At 38.1% G+C, this 19778-nt stretch overlaps 1 protein-coding gene across 10 annotated transcripts in view; it reads left to right on the forward strand.

Annotated features, from left to right (window-relative positions):
* LOC133528557 (choline-phosphate cytidylyltransferase B-like) overlaps positions 1 to 19778 on the forward strand; it is a 37090-nt gene that overhangs the window by 9337 nt on the left and 7975 nt on the right. For 7 of the 10 annotated variants that reach the window (XM_061865985.1, XM_061866009.1, XM_061866017.1 and 4 more), the window contains 5 exons: positions 2160 to 2257; positions 7049 to 7211; positions 8933 to 9102; positions 9198 to 9493; positions 9583 to 9647. In XM_061865985.1, coding sequence (XP_061721969.1) covers positions 2160 to 2257; positions 7049 to 7211; positions 8933 to 9102; positions 9198 to 9493; positions 9583 to 9647 — 792 coding nt within the window. Of the gene's footprint in view, positions 1 to 2159; positions 2258 to 7048; positions 7212 to 8932; positions 9103 to 9197; positions 9494 to 9582; positions 9656 to 18440; positions 19212 to 19778 lie in introns of those variants that run through there. The other 3 variants (XM_061866039.1, XM_061866048.1, XM_061866032.1) reach the window with 3 other exon arrangements.

The raw sequence follows: 19778 nt of genomic DNA on the forward strand, positions 1-19778 counted from the left end.
GTCACCACCGCTTTCCGTTGTTATATATATAACGGTTGAGCGAAAAAAAGGGAATTATTGTCGTGGTCCACAAAAGTTCCAGTGCCGCAGGCCACTATGATTTTCATCAGTTTTAATGGGCTTTATCAGCAGGCCATGTGGGCGGCCGGCGGGCCAAAGTGTTAACTTTACCGACAGGCCACGTGGTACGCAGTGATCCCACACAAATCAAATTACCAAATTTTTATCTTACGACTCCTCTTCTCGTATAATGCAGATACAGAATACAAGAATTTGCTATGAAATTTTATTTATGTCGTTTAAATTTGAGTTTGACCATAAAAAGAACTTATATTTCAATTTTTGCCACAATAACATTATTTTTACATGCGAGGTGTGGTAAGGAATACATTTTTTTTTCTAGAAACTGGATACATATTCATATATTTATTGCATCCATGGTAGGTACATAATTGTTTCACATGGGCCCTGGTAGGGCATGGCAATTATCTTATATTTATCTTATCTTATCATCGTCTTATTAAACTTTAAATGGTTTGATAATTGTAATATATAACAGATTGTTAACAGAGATTGTTGTATATACTAGTATATCCACGCGGATTTACAGTATTGGTTTACGCACGTGTCTGTGCAGGCGCGTGACCTGATTTTTGAATACTTGGTTCCAAAAAATGGTCAATGGATATTTTGGCCTGCTGTGTTAAAAAAGTTGACTTGTCAAGAGCGAAAAATTTATCATGAGTATGAGTTTCTGCTATTGGTACGCCGGCGACTCACGTGGCCTGCTGGTAAAGTTGTTAAAAGATCATACTTGTCTGCTACAACAGAATCAATGTGGGCCGACTAAATATCACAGCGGCCTTCTGGACTCGTTTTTTTTGGGGCGGCAGGCGATCGACATGGCCTGCCATGAAAAAAAATTCATTTTATCTACGGCGCTGAGAGTGTTAATTAAAAGGTCAAGGAATACTATTTAAGTTTATACTCAGTCATGTTTTTTTTTAATACATATGTATTTTGCTTTCCTCGTATTCGAAATGAAATGTAGTGTTTAACTCTGGTGAAAGGCACCATTATAATCTCGGGACTATTGGCGCTCAAACGCAGTGAGAAAAGAGAGAAACTACCCCAACAGAAATAAGTGCCTTCCAGCCCTTGGTTAACAACCTCTTTTTCAGCAAACGGCATAGTTTAGAACTTAGATAAAATGTGATAGTTTCTTTATACTGTAGATGATAGAGGCAGTTAGCCTCCTGAATTTAAAACAACCGCTGTTACCTAACCACTTGTCTCTCAAACCATATACTAAACTGATAATAATAGTAGTAGTAGTAGGTAGACCTTCTCGTGCTGTGCCTTCTCTTCTGTACTAGTGATACGAACATGACCTTCCCCGCGTCTTTCTACTTAAAACAGATATATTATTAACTGTGTTTCCCAATAGCTTTTAATAGGTAGAATTTAATCTTGTGCACTGCAATCTATGTCCGCTGTGCGAGTGTTTTCTCTCATCTTGTGCATTCATATTGGTCAAATATTACATTATTATTGCAATAGCAAATATCGAACTACATATTATATTAATTACGCCTGTCAGCTTACCAGATGGGCGTGATTAAATTAGAATTATTAGGAAACAACTCATTGGTTAGAATATGTCGCACGATTTAATCGTAAGATAAAAGCAAGTGTGAAGATAACATTCTTGCAATTTGTACAATTTACACAATTATCTGTACTACCCCGTATCAGTTGGCGATCACGAGTAGATACGTGTAATAATAAGCTTACCTTGATTTCATGTAGATCTAATGATACCTACGCTCTCTCTGCCGCTTTGCTGCGAAGGTCAATTATGATTAGAATGTCTAAAACTGTTTTTTCACAGATGTGAGAGGTAGCCCAATGCAGAGCAAGATCTAAGCTGACTGTAACTAAGTGACCGTTTTCATGTGATTTGAGCTGCTATGTAACGATGCGGGTATCATGGATTCTTGGCTCGATTGGCTCTGAAAAATGCCTTCTTAAAACATCCGATTGTAATTTGGTGACATACCTAGACATCCTCAGCTACGTCGCTTAACGCATCTCTAATGTGATCTGGCTGTGTATGTACATGAGCTCACTAGTAATGCAATAAATTTTTTAACTTGCAGTGTGCAACGACCAGCTGACGCACAGTCGTAAGGGACGCACGGTGATGACGGAGGACGAGCGCTACGAGGCCGTCCGCCACTGCCGCTACGTCGACGAGGTAACCCCTCTTGTCTTTCAGTCTCGAACCTACCGGATAATTTCGCTTGCTAATAACAAAAATTGTTATTTTATAGGTTCCATTCATTTAATAGCTTAAAGTGTTTCCAGCGGTCCAAGGTCGCACCCCGATTAGGCCCAGACCCTAATCTTGGCGCAATACAATTTGGTGGCTAACTACACGCTATCAAGGTCATCTTGGACGGAAACCTACTTGCCAGCCGTGTAGCACGTGCTTAATATCGAAGACTCCATTTGAAATATACGATAGGACTGTGTCTTATGCGATAGGATACACATATTCTCTTTTATGGTCAGGTTCTTCCAGTGAATGGCGCGATATTCAAGCCCCTTGCATTATTAATATACAACTAATAACTCTGATAACAATCAACGAAAAAAGCAATTGATCCGACTTGAAGTAAACATATTTATTCAGAGTAAAAGGTATCTAACAAATGAGACATTACAATAAATTCAGGGTATTAAAGAAGATCACAAAAATATATTAAAACAATATATTTTCATAACGAAGCAGATACTATAAAAAATACCCATAGTCGTGGTTCACAGCTATTATTTATTTGTGTTACTGGTTTCAGTGGGAAGTATACTACGTGATCGTCCATACATAAAGAGAACGTTTTTCCAATTTTAAATATTTTCTATTTTTAATATTTTTTTTTGTATGTTATTGACACGATGAAAAACTAGATTTATAGGTTTCCCTTTTTTTTTCAAAATATGCAATACAACAATTTTTTTTATTAAACCAAAAAAGCGAAACCTATAAACCTAGAATATATTATGCTGAAGCGATGATTTAGTTAGTGGAAAACGTCTACTTCCGTAATGGAATTTCATAGAAAAGTACCTTTATTTCGCTAGGATCGCAAAGCTATTCTTCCCTCTTAATAACTATTGTTTGCAAATAACAATCGAAATATGACAAGCGTGATACAGAGGAGGACTAATAGGGCAAAAATACGAAATGTACTCTGTACGAACGCTTTAAACATGCATGCCATGGTAATACTCTTCTCATATCGATTTCTACCAGTAGCAAATTCGTCGAACGCTGCCGCTTACCGCTAATAAACATAATGTGTGCTATCTTTTACTGACCTTTATGATAAATCATAAGTTCAATTATAACTTAGTTGTTTTATCTTGACGGAACGAATAATAATAGGCAACATTAGTCGCTTTATGTTTTGCGTCCTGTGATTCAGCATAGAATAATGAAAGAAAACTATGGGGACAAAAGAGGTCATACTTACAGACAAGCCGAGTACTGATGAAGACATTTCTCATCAATAAAGAAAATTTCTACATTTTATAATATTTGTTGATCTAGAGATGGCATTTGAAAGTATAACAAGGACTTTGGTATGGCGGGCTCTGCTTGCTTAAAATAACAAATGAGACCCTTAACAAATGGGCGAATGATTTGAACCGACATGGTCTCGGAGTCAGTTGCCCAAAAACAGAGAACATGGATCGTAACTTTGGCGGTAAAGAAGAAACATCTTGCAACGTTACAATTGCCAACATTAGCCTGAGTCACGCACGTTAAGTACCTATGCTCTGTACTCATCTCATAACTGATGCTCAGTCAGCCATGGAGTTAACACCGTTGGCTGGAATGGCGATCGTTAATCTAACTAGAGTACTGTGTGATATCTGTTCAACCTGCCTTGATGTATCATGCGGAGTGGTGGACAATGGCAAAAAAGCATGAACAGCAGATGCACACAGCTCCAATGAAGATGCTGCGCAGGACCAGCGATGTTACTCATCTGGGTAATGCAATGTATAAGTGAGAGAAGATTCGCCCCTATTACTGACAAAGAGGGAGATGAAAGCCCAGGACCTAATCTCTATGGCAGGGGTGGCTAACTTGATTAGACCTAAGATCTCCTGTTTACTAACGAAACCCTGTGCGATCTACCAATTACATACTTCTTGAAACCTTAAATGAAACTGATCTACGTATTTAAAAATTTTTGACTTGCCACGATCGACTGGACTAACAGTCGCGATCGACCTGTTGGCCACCCCTGCTCTATGGTAACCCAGGATAAAGCGTCACCTAACAACGAGGCCCGACCCCAGATAAAACTGACACTCGGAGAAAGAGGAAGAAGAATTTAAGTTATACAAATTTACCACATTTTAAATAACATTAATTCACATTAAAAAAACGAGAACATACTATAATATTTTTGAAGTTATAAACAAATTTAATTCTTACCTAAATATCCTTAAGCTTACACGTCACGGAAAGTTCTCGGTAATTTACACCAATGAGATTTACGGTAAGTGCGTGATTTCTCGGCGGCACATAACTAATTACTAGTGTACGGACAAGGGGTGGCATTTTGAACAGAGCAGGAAATGGAGTCGTTATTATCTACTAACTTTTTATGATTGAATGAATACATTCAAATTTTATATGATATTTCCTTTACTCAAAAAATCTATTTCTCTTGCTCTCTCACAGTCAATCAATATACTTTTTAACCATATACAACCTTAATTGATTACGGGCCAAAAACTAAACTGTAAATACGACAAAATAAATTTGCTATATGTGTTTTTGTAATACTCTAGGCTAATAATTTAAAACAGCACGACAGCAGAAATATAAATGAAACAATATGAATGACCCACCAGAATCGACAATTTTGAAGTGGATTGAACCATACGATAATATTGTATATAAGGATAACAATAGCGTGTACTGTATATCATGTGAAATATATCTAACACAAATGAAAAAATATAACATTAAAAAACATGTTAAAAGTAAAAATCACCAAATAAATTGTGGAAACCAAAACGATACCTTTGTTTACGACTTATGTGTATTTGCGTGCACCATCCCTTGGATATGAGTAAATCATCCAGAATGTAGAAAGTTCTTTGAAAATTATCTCGACAAAAACAGAAAACTTCCTGAAGAGACTGTCTTAAGAAAGTATTACCTTGCTCAAATGTATAGTGCAACAGTTCACAAAATAAGAAATATTTTTTTGGATACTAACTTATGGCTTGCAGTAGATGAAACGCTTGATGATGTTGGCAACTGCGTGGTAAACGTAATTATAAAATCACTAGATGATGCATTACAAATACCATATTTACTAGCATGTAAAGTCGTTAAACTTGTAAACGCTAAAACAGTTGCATCTGCGGTTGACGAAAGTTTAAAATGTTTGTGGCAGGACAACTACTCCGAAAATTTAAATAAATTTTTGATATTCTGTACTGATGGTGCTGCGCACATGATTGCAGCTGGCAAAATTTGAAAGAAAAACTACAGAATAGTAAAGCACGTTACTTGCTTAGCTCATGGGTTACACAGAGCCGCAAACAGGTACGGTCGTACAAAAATGTGTGAATTCTGTGATATCAAATGTCACCCCATCGCGTTCGGTTTTTTAAGGACCACGCTCCAAATGTGCCTTTACCACCAGAACCTATAATAACTAGATGAGGCACCTGGTTAAATGCTTGTATTTACTACGATAAACATTTTGATGTTATTCAAAACATCGTAATGCAATTGAACGCAAACGAGGCCATTACTATAAAAAAAGCTCAAGCACTGTTTAGGATTGAAAATTTAAAAGACGAGTTTAATTTTATAAAACAATCTTACCAAATTATACTTCAATCAATAGAGAAGTTAGAATGTACAACAATTCCAATAGATGAAAGTTTTCTGACAATAGACATAGTAAGGAGTAGGTACATTAAGCTTGAACGGAAGTGACACTGTGAGAAAGCTAGAACTGGTTTTGGATAGAAATCCGGATGTAGATATAGTCAGAGAAATGGCTTCAATGGAAGAGTGTAGGTTTAGCCTAAAACATGCAACGCTAACATCAGTAGATGTTAAACGATCATTTTCGGCACACAAATGGGTTTTTAATAAATTAAGAAACAAATTTACCCCCAAGAACACGGAGCAAGTTGCCATAATTCATTCATTTTATAACATGGACACCAATTTAAGTGAGCACGATGAGGAAGATTTTGAATCCTATATCTCACTCACCATTTGCAATCGCAATCGCAACATCGCAGTAGATACTTTAATTTGTAACTACATATTAATTTAGATAGTTATTTTTGACATAACAGTTACGTGAGTTTTCCGGTGATAAATATGTAGTATTAATGTGTACAATTAATGACTGTCCCATTTCTGGGTAATGGCAGGCCCTCGTTTTTTCTCTAGACTATAGCTCAAATTTACAATTCCTTTTTCTACTGCTTTTGCCCCTACTTATATTGAGGCATTAAATATATATATATATATATATACTTATAGTCTAAAAACTTTTGCACTACTTGAATAAGAATGAAAGGGTGTAATAAACATGTTTTCGAAAAATCATGTGATAACACACAAATTAATGCCCTTACTGGGATTTTAATCCGGGACCTCCTGCTTTGAAGGCAGTGTCACTACCGACTAGGCTCTTAGGACTGCTAGGATTAAATTTAGGTTATTCCCACTAGTTACCACCAAGGGAAAAAAATCCCACCTTTTACCAAAAAATCCCAGTAGTTACCACCAAATCGCGTTGGTGGTAACTAGTGGGATTTTTTCCCATTAGTTACCAGTGGTAAAAGGTGGGAAATAAAATCCCAGTAGTTACCACTGGTAACAACTTGATGGTAACTAGTGGGAATAACCCTCAAATTTGACTACAGACTCCGGGACATGTGAGACTGTATAAAAGTTTGCAAAATCATAGCTTATAATGTGTATATGTGGCAGGTGGTGCGGGACGCGCCGTGGGAATACGATGAGGCGTTCCTGGAGATGCACAAGATCGACTTCGTGGCGCACGACGACATCCCCTACATCACCGAGGACTGCGACGACACCTACGCCATGATCAAGGCCAAGGACATGTTCGTCGCCACCGAGCGCACAGAAGGTCAGGCGCCTTCACGAAAATTATCCCAATTTTTGTAATTAGATAAATATCAAAATGAAATATGCCGAACTCGCTCACGTTTCTTCATTTAATTACGTCAGCCATCATAGTAAAATATTAACTATACGTTTACTTCTTTCCATTATTTATAGATTAAGAATGTAAGTGGCAAAATAGTCACTTTTAAAATCGTTTTCATTCAAATCGCAAGATAGTTAACCCACTATTCTGATCTTAAATAAAACGGAGTATTGTCACCCAATCTCTGCCAGGACCTTGTAAAATGCTACAGCTTTGTTTGCTTTTTAAAGGTTGAATTTCCTTATTTTAGTATGTTTCTGGTGCAAGCGTAATTTGAACTGAAATACGTTAATATACAAAATGCTATTGGTGTCCTTGTAGCACGCAGATTGCCGGTTGCACCACCCTACCAAACGGATATACATGATATGTCGTTATCTACGTATGTAGGCGCCTCCTTGCTCCTATTATTTCAATATAATTTATTAAAAATAAAAATAAAAATAAAATATTTTTATTTCAGAACTACTAGAATTCCATAAAAAATTGTTAGTACCATCGTTATAGCTAGGGGTTAGTAAGTACATTAAAATAAAATCATATCCAAACATAATAAGAATAATAAATAATTAATAATCTTGACATAATAACAATGAAATCATGATTCATAGTAAAATAAAAATTAGTTTAAATAATAAATACAAAAATAATTAATATATTAACATGTCAAATTCAAAATAAAATAGACTAGAATAATAATTACAATGTCAAAATTTACTACTTTTATTCATTCATTAAGTACATAATCCTGGAGTAACATTGAATAGTCTACATACTCTAGTGGCAGTCACCCTAAGACTTTATTTGGAAAATAGTAGGTATGTACATCGGGAGAACCACCTCTCAGTGGCCTGGTAAAGAAAAGAAAATAATGAAATCACTATTCATCGTTCTTTCATAACCACAGCTCGTAATGAGTAGATCTGCTTAAAAGACGTTTTCAAAAGTGTTTTAAGCAGATCTTGAAGTGAAACGCCTTTCAAATAGCAAGTACCCACGAACTAAAAAAGAAATTCAAAATTATCCCGTGATGTTGTAGCCTTACTGACGGAGAGCCGCATTAAGTCATATTAACAACTCATGGAACAAGTTGTCGTGCGTAATAGTTTAGTTTAATATGTGTATACTTATATGTTTATTGTATTGTATTAATTAAACTAAAATTTGAATCCGTCTCGTCAATGCTTGTTAATTCAAGAGGAAGTCTAACCTTGCAAATAAAACCATTATTACAAGTTGAAGGGAAGTGAAATGGGCTCCATCCATGTGGACTTTATTAGATAATCAGTAGATTATATATCTGGAGCGCAAAGGATATTAATTAAATTTTCCTTTCGTATAAAACCCGTATAAATATCATAAATTCATATATATGCATTGCCATCCTTGCCCGGCGAGGTACGAGTATATTGAGAAGTTAGCAACTCTGGCCTTGTTCTTTGTGAGTTCAGGAGAAACGTGTGTGCATGTGTGCTCGCAAGTTAATTGTAACTAGAACTAACACAGATACGAATTTTGATTGGATGCAGTCTACATAAACATAATGCACGTGTTTAGTTATTCTGTTGCCACTGGCGGGAATACGTGTTGGAGTAGTGGTGTCGGGAGCCGTACGTCATGTGGCTGCGTCATTATTGCAGGCGTGTCGACGTCGGACATCGTGGCGCGGATCGTGCGCGACTACGACATCTACGTGCGGCGCAACCTGGCGCGCGGCTACTCCGCCAAGGAGCTCAACGTGTCCTTTCTCAACGAGAAAAAGTTCCGCCTGCAGAACAAGATGGACGAGCTCAAGGACAAGGGCAAGAAGGTACCTTGCGCGTGCTTTTCTGGTGACGTGTAACCGATCTCACCGATGTCCGGGCCCTCTCCCGTTGCCTGTGTATTGACATAATCTTTGTTCAGGTAATGACGAACATCGGCGAGAAGCGCGTCGACATCCTGACGAAGTGGGAGGAGAAGTCGCGCGAGCTGATCGACGCGTTCCTGCTGCTGTTCGGGCCGGACGGGCGCCTGTCCAGCATCTGGAACGAGTCCAAGGGACGGCTCATGCAGGCGCTCAGCCAGCCGCCGTCGCCGCGCGCCTCGCCGCCGCCCAGCGAGAACGGCGACGACTCCCAGGACCGCGCGCTCGCGCTCGCCTCCGCCCACGCCTCCGCGCCCGCGCTCGCGCGCGCCCTAGCGCACGCTCGCACGCACAGGTAAACGTGCCCCTCGTCCCTAACACTGCGTACTCCCAGACACACTAGGTATCATGGATGAACTTGAAACGATCATCTTCACCTTTCAGAAGCTCGGCGTCGCCGCCGCCACCCAAATCGCGCCGCTACGAGACGCTGTGGGAGCCGCAAGCAGGTAACTGGGTAATATGCTCTGCTTAGCTAGTCTAGCCCTAATACACAAATATTCACATGAACACGCTGCTCACCGCACTGACTGGTTGACTACGTGTCTCACTATGGCACGCCTATTTACACTTTGATTTTAGCTCGGGTTTTTAACGGTTGCTAAAGATTATGGCGTTATTCATAAACCGTGGATATCTAAAAGCTATTGCGTAGAGCGTGTATTCTATAGAAATGGCAAATTAAGGGCCTGTTACACCAAACCACCTGGGCCCAATTTTATAAAGTTACAGGCGTTTACTGGCAACACTTGCTCCGTTTTTTACAATTTGCGTTTTATAAAAGTACTGTGACAATTTTACAGGTTACAGGTACAAGTGCCTGGAGCTCAACCATAGACGAAAATATGGCAGTTTAATAGTTTTAAACTCATAACAAGCGAACAAGCGTTTTATAAAAATATTGTAAATTACAAGTGTAGGTTGGTACACTTGTAACAGAAACTGACATAGGTGTAACAGCAGCTACTAGTAGTGTCTCAGTACTCTCAGTGATCCGCTCTCTCGCTCGAAATTTTTACTATTAATTAAAATGATTTTTCTTCTGAGAGATTCCTCCGAGTCTTATATATTATATACTTTTCCATGCACTGACCTTATCAGTTTTTGTTAAAGTATCTGAAATATATAGTAAATAAAGTGACAATATTTTTGATATTGGTTTTATTAATGACTCGTTTTATTTTAAATACTAGGAAAAGGAAAAGGATTGGTGCCGATGTTTGTTGTTGATATTAGTCTCTTTATTTAGAGTAGAGTAGAAAGCGATTATTCGAATAAGTATAGTGCACACATTATGGTAAAGTGTACTATTCATAATTTTCGATACACAGCGTATCTTTAAGCCGCTACCGAAACGATATATTTTAATGTAATAGCCCACGAACCTCGGTTGTAAAACAGTACTTATTTACTTATTAGGTATTTATTTCATTAAATCTATCGTCCTTTGCCTTAATGGTTTACCTGAAAACGGCCCGAAAAGTGTATATTTGGCATCGAACACCGCTCTCAACCACTGGATTTTACCTTCATTTCTGGCCATTTTCCACGAATAGTTGAAAACTAACAACAAACACTTACAACAGCAAAATTCAATGAGTATCTATGAAAAACTTTTTTTTTAAACAGTGATGTCCTTCGCACCTGTAGATGTCACTTGTAATCTAGATTGACCATGAGTTCTTTACAACTGTAATTATCTGTGTGTATTTATAAAACACCTGTAGCCGTTCACAGTGCATTACAGGTGCCTGTAGCCTGTACTCTTGTAACCTGTAACTTGTAACTTTATAAAATCGGGCCCTGCTAACGTAAGCACAGTTCGCTAAATTTTAACGCTTACGTGGGGGTCTTATCGATTGCTAAATAAAATGCGTTGCACCAACTATAAAATAACAGAACGTAATCGCTAATCGTGTTGCACTATTATGAACGGATTTCTACCAAAATTTTTATGGTAGAATTATGTTTTCATATAGCAACCCAGTCATAAATGCCAAAGTTTTCAAAATTTTCAACAACGAGATAACTTTAGTACCTAGGCGCGAAACTTTCTTTTCAGGTTTGAAGTCTAAATATGAAACAATTCATGCCATTCTTGAATATATTTATGATTACATTTAAAACAATGTATCATCATGGCACTTTAAAGTGAAATTTCTGACTATGATTGTTCAATTGCCAAGTGCTTTCCGCTAAAGCCAGAATCAAACAAGCAGCTATATTGCTCGGTAAGTTATCTTATTAGTTTAATACTTATCGCTTACTATTTTCTGAGCCCTAAGCATAAGGCATTACCTTTTAGCTGTGAACTGGCTATAAAGCAAAGTACAAACAACAACACAGCTAGCTATACACTTCAGAAATTGGAAATATTGCATGAAAGAGAGTCGCACTTGAATGCGTATGTATGTGTGTGTTCTACGCTATAGGTAAGTTATGCGGGCTATTAATCAAAAGAGTTTTGAAACAGTATTTTTTCTTTTGTGTTTGATACAATGTCATTATTGACATTAAATGCCATATATTGAATTTGTGGATTTATTTCCGATTAATATTGCGATTCGATTAATTCACGTTTGAAAATGGCTCCCCGTCTAACTTTGTTGGAAAGAGCAAGAATAGTAGCCCTGAAAGAGATTGGGATGCGTGTGGCCGAGATAGCTCGAGCAACAGGAGTGCAAGTAAGTTGATTTCAATAAATCATTATATATTTATTATATAGAAAAAGATAAGTTGATGGTTCGGCGTTCAGTTTTTAACTAATGATATTATATTACTACATACTCCTATCACGATTTTGTTAAATTCACTTTCACAGGCAAACAGTTACTTGTGGTTGCAAAGATATGAAGCAGGCGGCGATGTAGCACTACAAGACCGTCCACGATTAGCACGTCAAAGAGTAACAACAGATGCGGAAGACGCAGAGATGATTGCTACGCATTCACAGGACCCCTTCCATGGTTGTCGTGATACAGCCATACAATAGTGGAAGGATTGGTCTAGCTATTTGGGGTTGGATTAGTTCTATGGGCCCGGGGAAACTCACAACAGTGAGTGGCAGGATAAATGGGGCTCAATATGTGGAAATCTTGCGAGATGTCTTTTTACCATCAGTTCGCACGGCTTATCCCCAAGGTCGTATTTATTTGGCACAGGACAATAGTTCCATACACAGCTCCCAATTAGTGCAGGAATGGCTAGCAGGTCAACCTGACGTTGAGCTGATTCGGTGGCCGGCTAAAAGCCCGGATTTAAACCCGATTGAGAACGTTTGGTGTCAAATGCCAAATGTCAAATGGAGGGATGCGCGCCCTCTTCGCCTCGCGCGCTTCCCTCGCACCCGAGCTGCGCCGCAGTCCCGAGCCTGCCCCCAGCCCCGTGGACACGACGCCACTGCAGCCATCATCACCGCCGAGCCTTATTGAGCGGGCGTGCCTTGTCGAGCTGGCTCCGTCGCCGCCGAGCCTTGTCAAGCTGGCTTTGTCGCTGCTGACCTATGTCGAGCCAGCTCCGACGCCGCTGCCCTTCGTGGAGCCGGCGGCCTCGCTGCCGAGCCTCGTGGTGCCGGCGGCCCCGCCGCCGAGCCTCGTGGTGCCGGCGGCCCTGCCGCCGAGCCTCGTGGAGCCGGCGGCCTCGCTGCCGAGCCTCGTGGTGCCGGCGGCCCCGCCGCCGAGCCTCGTGGAGCCGGCGGCCTCGCTGCCGAGCCTCGTGGTGCCGGCGGCCCCGCCGCCGAGCCTCGTGGAGCCGGCGGCCTCGCTGCCGAGCCTCGTGGTGCCGAGCCTCGTGGAGCCGTGCTCCCCGGCAGGCCGCGCGCCCGCGCCGCCCGCCCCGGCTCGGGCGCCGCCCCCGCGCCGCGCCCCGAGCCCGCGCGGCGGCCCCCGCCGCACCATCCTATACTCTGACGAGGTGGGCTCCGGCCTTGGCGCGCTGCTGGCGGAGCGCTTGTCGCAGGGCGTCCTCAACAACTGTCACCCGGGGACCTCCGCCGATCGACTGATAGAATGTATTTCTACAGGCGAGTTTGACCGCGCCTCCACGCTTATCGTTTTCTTAGGGAATAGTATAGACTGTACTAAGCGAGATATTTTAAAATTATCCGCTACGCTGTCGGCGATTGACCAGAGAGAGGTTGCAAAAATAATTATCTGTGCGCTCCCATATAGAATGTCGAGCAAGGTCAATAAAAGGGTATTTCACTACAATTCTTTATTGTATAACCTTTCCTTGTACAGTAGTACGATTTCGTATTTTGATACGAATAAATTTATACAAGATTTTGTTATGTCCCATAAAAGAACCTACCTACCCAGAAGATGTCTAGTAGAGTGTGCTAACCTGTTAGCATATAATATTGAAGACCCCGTCGTGGCTAGCGCGGCGTCTAATAGCCTTAAGTCACGTAGTATTTTACGCCTTGGTAGCGTAGGTTTTGAGATGGAGCCGTCTGGAGATTTGAATTTAAACTAACCGCTACGACAACGTGTGCACCAGCCGGCTCCGTTCCTATTGATCACTGCGATGCTAGTATGTTTAGTAAAACCGATTTATTGAACTTAGTTCACCAAAATATCCAAGGATTTGCCTGTAAGGAACTTGAAATTGATTTGTTTTTACAGTCCGACAATATTGACGTTCTCTGTATTACTGAACACTGGCTTAAAGGTCATGAGTTTATGTTTAATTTCAATAATCATAATATAGTAAGTTCTTTTTTTAGGAAATCCTGCAATCGCGGCGGGTCATTGATAATGGTGAAACATAATTTAAAAAGTAAGGAACGTAGAGACATTGTTGACATGTCTGTGGAACGGCATATAGAACTTTCCTGTGTTGAGTTGGAACAATTTATAATTGTATGCGTGTACAGGCCCCCATCGGCGGACTATAACTTATTTGAATCGGTCATAGATGAAGTACTTAGTAGTATTTTTAGAACTCCGAAAAATATAATTGTGTGTGGCGATTTTAATATTAACTTACTTGAAAATTCGCCATTTTGTGGAAGGTTATTAAATACTTTTAAATCCTTCAATTTAGTCAATGTATTTTGTGAGCCTACTCGAATCACAGCAACCAGTGCTACATGTATAGATAACATCTTTAGTAACAAGGATGCGATTAGTAAATCTGTTATTAACAACCTAAGTTCTGATCACTGTGGATTAAAAGCGTCTTTCAGCGGGAAAACTGAAGAAATTCCTCTAGATACCATGTGCAGGCCGATTTCCGAAAAGCGCCTAGATTTATTCAATCGTAAAATCACTAAACAATTATGTTGTCTTTCATGTAATCAGGATAACCCTGACTGTTTGAGTTCCGAGTTGTTTAACTGTATTAAAACGGAATTTGATGCCTGTTTCATTCAGAAGAAGGTGAAAGGCAAGGCCAAGACTAAATTTTGCGACTGGGCTACGCCGGATATTCACGAGAAAAGACGCCGACTATACGACTTGTATGATTTAAAAGCAACTGATAAAAGGCCGGAATTTCTGGAGTACGTTAAGAATTTTTCTAAATCTTTTAAGATGATGTGTGTCGCCGCTAAAGCTGATTATTTGTCCAAAAAGATCCTAAGTTCTAGTGATAAAGTTAAAACTGTATGGCAAGTAATCGGCAATGAAACTGGAAAACGTAAGATGAAGGATCCGCACTACACCGTACGAATTGCTGACACTTTAGTAAGTTCTGACCGTGAAGTGGCAGATCATTTTGAGCGGTTTTTCTCGAATATACCGGTAGAAACAACAAAGTCTCTTAATTCATCGCCAGACGTCGCTGAAGAAATTTTGAAGACAAATGTGGCGGAATGTACAGAAATTTTCAAATTTTCGTATGTCACTCCGAACATAGTTCTTAAGACTTTTAGGTCATTAAATATAAAGAAAACAGAAGACCTATGGGGTCTGTCAGTCAAAGTATTACATTCCATTATTGAATCGATTGCACCATACTTAGCTGAGATTTTCAACAGATGCATTGATGCTGGAATTTTTCCAGATATTATGAAACATAGCAAAATTATCCCGTTGTTTAAATCAGGAACAAGAACCGACTCCACAAACTTTAGACCTATTTCAATACTACCGGCATTAAGCAAAGTGTTCGAGAAACTTATTCTAAATCAACTATCGTCACATTTCAACAGAAATAAACTGCTTGATAGCAATCAATTTGGTTTTACCAGAGGTCGATCAACTACTGACGCCGGTGTGGTACTTCTAAAACACATCTTTGACGCTTGGGAAAAAGCTCAAGATGCTATTGGAATTTTCTGTGATCTGTCGAAGGCATTTGATTGCGTTGATCACGAAAATTTAAAGAGAAAATTAAGCCACTATGGGATAAAAGCTAGTGCCCTTGACCTTGTCTCATCGTACCTTTCGAATAGAACTCAGCGAGTAGTTATTAATGGAACTCAATCGGCTGGGTCCCCGGTAGCCCTCGGAGTGCCGCAAGGTTCAATTCTTGGTCCCTTCCTGTTTTTGGTATACATCAATGACCTACCAAAAGTTGTGCAAGAAAGACATGATATAGTGTTGTTTGCAGATGACACTTCCCTTATATTTAAAGTGAACAGAAAGGAAAATAGATTCGAGAGCATTAATGACGCGCTATCTACCGTATTAAACTGGTTTACGGCAAACAATTTGCTTTTGAACGCAAAGAAAACCAAATGCATCAAATTTACGCTACCTAACGTCAAGCAGGTAAATAACAGCAAGATTAAAATAAAAGGTGATACGCTGGAATTTGAAGATCGAACTGTTTTCCTGGGAGTCACTTTAGACTCAAAACTGCAATGGCATGCACATATAGCCACTTTAGCCGGCAAACTTAGTTCAGCAGCCTATGCAGTGAGGAGAATCAGACAGCTAACAAACGTAGAGACGGCCAGGCTGGTTTACTTTAGTTACTTCCATAGTGTTATGTCGTATGGAATTCTGTTGTGGGGAAAAGCGGCAGACATTCAGACAATATTTGTACTGCAAAAGCGAGCTGTACGTTCCATCTATGGACTGGGCGCTCGAGTATCCCTAAGAGAGAAATTTAAAGATGCAAGCATTCTTACCGTTGCATCTCAATACATACTTGAGAATATTATGTATGTTCGGAAAAACATTAACGAATTCAAGCTTAACAGTGATATCCATAACTATAACACTAGAAACAAGCATAAACTTGCTGTGCCCGCCCACCGCCTCCGTAAGGTTAGTACGTCTTTCGTCGGGAACTGTACACGTTTTTATAACAAAGTTCCCACTGATATAGTGAATTTGCCTCTTAACAAATTTAAGTCACACGTTAAGAGCTCTTTGTTAAGTAAGGCGTATTATGCTGTGAATGATTTCATAGATGATAAGGATGCCTTTAAGCCAGTAGCTTGATCTTGATAGTATGATAAAAATGTCAGTAATAGTGTTTTCGTTTTCTTCATGTGAAATAACCATACTAGCGTCCAGTAGAACTGACACAAGAGAACATCATGTTCTCGTTTGATTGTATTATTTTAGTTTTGGACACTTAGAGACCTTATACAGCTCTAAGATTTTATTTTATTTTAAATTTTATTTTATTTTAAATTTTATTTTATTTTAAATTTCATTTTATTTTAATACCTATTTTAATGATTTGGACACTTAGAGACCTATACATCTCTAAGTCAATTTAAATTTATAATTTAATTTTATAGGTAGGCACTCCTTATGAATAATATGTAGTCGCGTTTGTGTGGCGCTATTCCGTCTTTAATGTAACTTACAAGCACAAATGTTGTATCTCACAATTTTTTTTATTATATTTATATTAATACAACCCGGCAGCTTGAACATGTCATGCTCGCTTAAAAGTCTTTACTTACGGTGGCGTCGTTGATCGGGTCGCCACTTTCCCGAATGAAGGTTGAGGGAGGCGATGGCTGAGATACACGTCATACTCGTGAACGGGTGCTGTTTGTGGAGACCGGTCTGTTTAAGCTTACGCGGGGTACAGGTTATGTTAAAGTATGTAACTTTACTTTTGAGTGACATTAACGTGAGACACTTCATTCGGTTCTTGTCTGTTTTAATTTTTTTGTCTTTTAATTATTTATATAAGAATTCAAGCCTTGGCGACCCTCTACATCTCTAAGGATAATTTAATATATATTTTTATATTTTATCTCTGACACTTAGAGACTTATACATCTCTAAAGAATTTTAGTATTTTATGGTTTTATTTTTTTATCATAGTTTTTTTTGTGTAATTTGACATTTAGAGACAGTATACAAATACATCTCTAATAAAGTATTTATTATTTCATAGATTCGATATTTGTAATTGTTTTTTTTTTTTAATTTATTGTTTGTAAAAATGGACATGTAAAAGTGCCCCTGTGGCCTATTTGCTGAATAAATGTTTGATATTTGATATTTGATAAATGGTTCTCAATTGGGATCCAAGCGACGTCCGAAACAAAGAAAATTTGAGTCAAGTGGTATTTCACACTTGGGAACTTTTGGAATATGGTGGCGAATATGCATTCTAGGATTAATTTAGTTCTAGACAATGAAGGAGGGCACATCCCGTATAAATTTTAATAGCAATAAATAAGCGAGGTAAAATTTAAGTTTTTTTTTTTTTTCACCTTTTCTGCATTTTATTGTCAATCGAAATATAAACGAAAATGCAGTGAAAAACTGAATTATAAATATATGAATAAAGATAACAGAGTAAAAATATTAAACACCTATAGAATCATCAATTCATCAAAAATAATATAGTTTTTTTTTAATTTATACTGTCCACATCCGTCCGAAAGCTAAAATATATTTTTGACAAATTCACGTGTCTTGTTGCAATAAATCCTATACCTTCTCAGAGTATAATAGAGATCTGATGCTCAAACAACTACAGTGACAAAGGCACGTCATACATACGCAAATGTTATTTAATTTGAAGTTGACATAATACACATATATTTATCTCTTTCATTTTCTCTCTGCTCTGTCTTTAATGGTCAGTTAGGTGTGTTGTTGTTTGTACATACTTTTATACAGCAATTTTTCTTTCATATCCAGGCAGTGCAGGCTCAATTTTTTAATGACACAACTGCTAATTAGTAGTAAATAGAATGTTCAAGTTACTTTTGTACTTTAAATTAAAGCTGACTGTTCTCAGCATTTTCTTTATACCTGTAGATACTTGAAGAGGAACACAAAATATGTATGTATAGTAACATCACTTTGCTTTCATTTCAGGTTTGATTTGAATCATTTGATAAGGAATACACGATGAAAGTAATGTACAAGAGAAGAGAAGTAATTCAAGATATGAATAAATGGCAAATTTTAATTGTTTAAAGTAATATGAAGAAACTTGTTGTTTATTAGAAATAAAATATTATAAATATAATCTAATTTACAATTTTGATTATTAAATATATTTCAAGTTACCCTATCTAACTTTATTTATCTCACACTGGCATATTCTCTTTACTTTAGGTTGCAGATTGACTAATGAAGGTAAGAGGTTATCCGGAGAGTTTATTTCAACTAACCAATTAATATTAAAATAATATGTATTTAATTATTTTCTGACATAATTTCTGGCATAGCAGAGCAAGTACCACTTATCTCATACATATAATATGATATGATATCCTTCATGACAACAAATTGACTAATGGAAGTTATGGAAGTAAAAGGTTATCTGGAGAGTAGATCAACAACTCAAGACTTATTTCTCAATCTTACCACCTTATATTTTTATTCATACTGGTTATTTTAATTGCTTCTTTCTAATCATATTATCTTTTTTCTTGGGGTGTAAATAAATAATCTATATAAACATGCATGGCCTATTGCAGAGCTTCTGACATGAGGATGGTTAACTAAGTAAAATCAATGTAACAGAAAGGGCCTTTCTTGTGACTGAACTCAGAGCTATTTGGGTAGGTTAGGTTTAAAATGTTATATACGTATTTAGGGACTTCAGATATGTTCATCATTACCATTAGGTAGGCAATTGTATAGTCAAGCGTAAAAATATGGGTGCATACAAAAATATAAATGAAAAATGTATATTGAGGCATATTTTTACACTTGACTTTAAAACTATATATGTGCAGTACCTACATGATCGAATTTTATTAATTTGAATTTATATGTGGCTTCTTAAGTCATATATGCAGGCAAGTCATATACTATTTTTACTTTTATAGCTTGTACGGTGTAGGTAGGGGAATTGTTTGCCTGTCCCGGTCTTTCTTACCAACCTACTCAACTTTTCTCATGTATATTCTGTATTTCTAGAAGAATTTAAGAACAAAAAAGCGGCCATGTGCGAGTTGGACTCGCCCATGAAGGTTTCCGTACCATTTATGACGTATAAAAAAAAAACTACTTACTAGATCTCGTTCAAACCACTTTTCGGTGGAAGTTTGCATGGTAATGTATATCATATATTTTATTTTAGTTTTATCGTTCGTTTATTTTAGAAGTTACAGGGGAGGGGACATTTTACCACTTTGGAAGTGTCTCTCGCGCAAACTATTCAGTTTAGAAAAAAAATATATTAGAAACCTCAATATCATTTTT

Source organism: Cydia pomonella, chromosome 1 (genome assembly GCF_033807575.1).
Source record: "Cydia pomonella isolate Wapato2018A chromosome 1, ilCydPomo1, whole genome shotgun sequence".
Classification (NCBI taxonomy): Eukaryota; Metazoa; Arthropoda; class Insecta; order Lepidoptera; family Tortricidae; genus Cydia; species Cydia pomonella.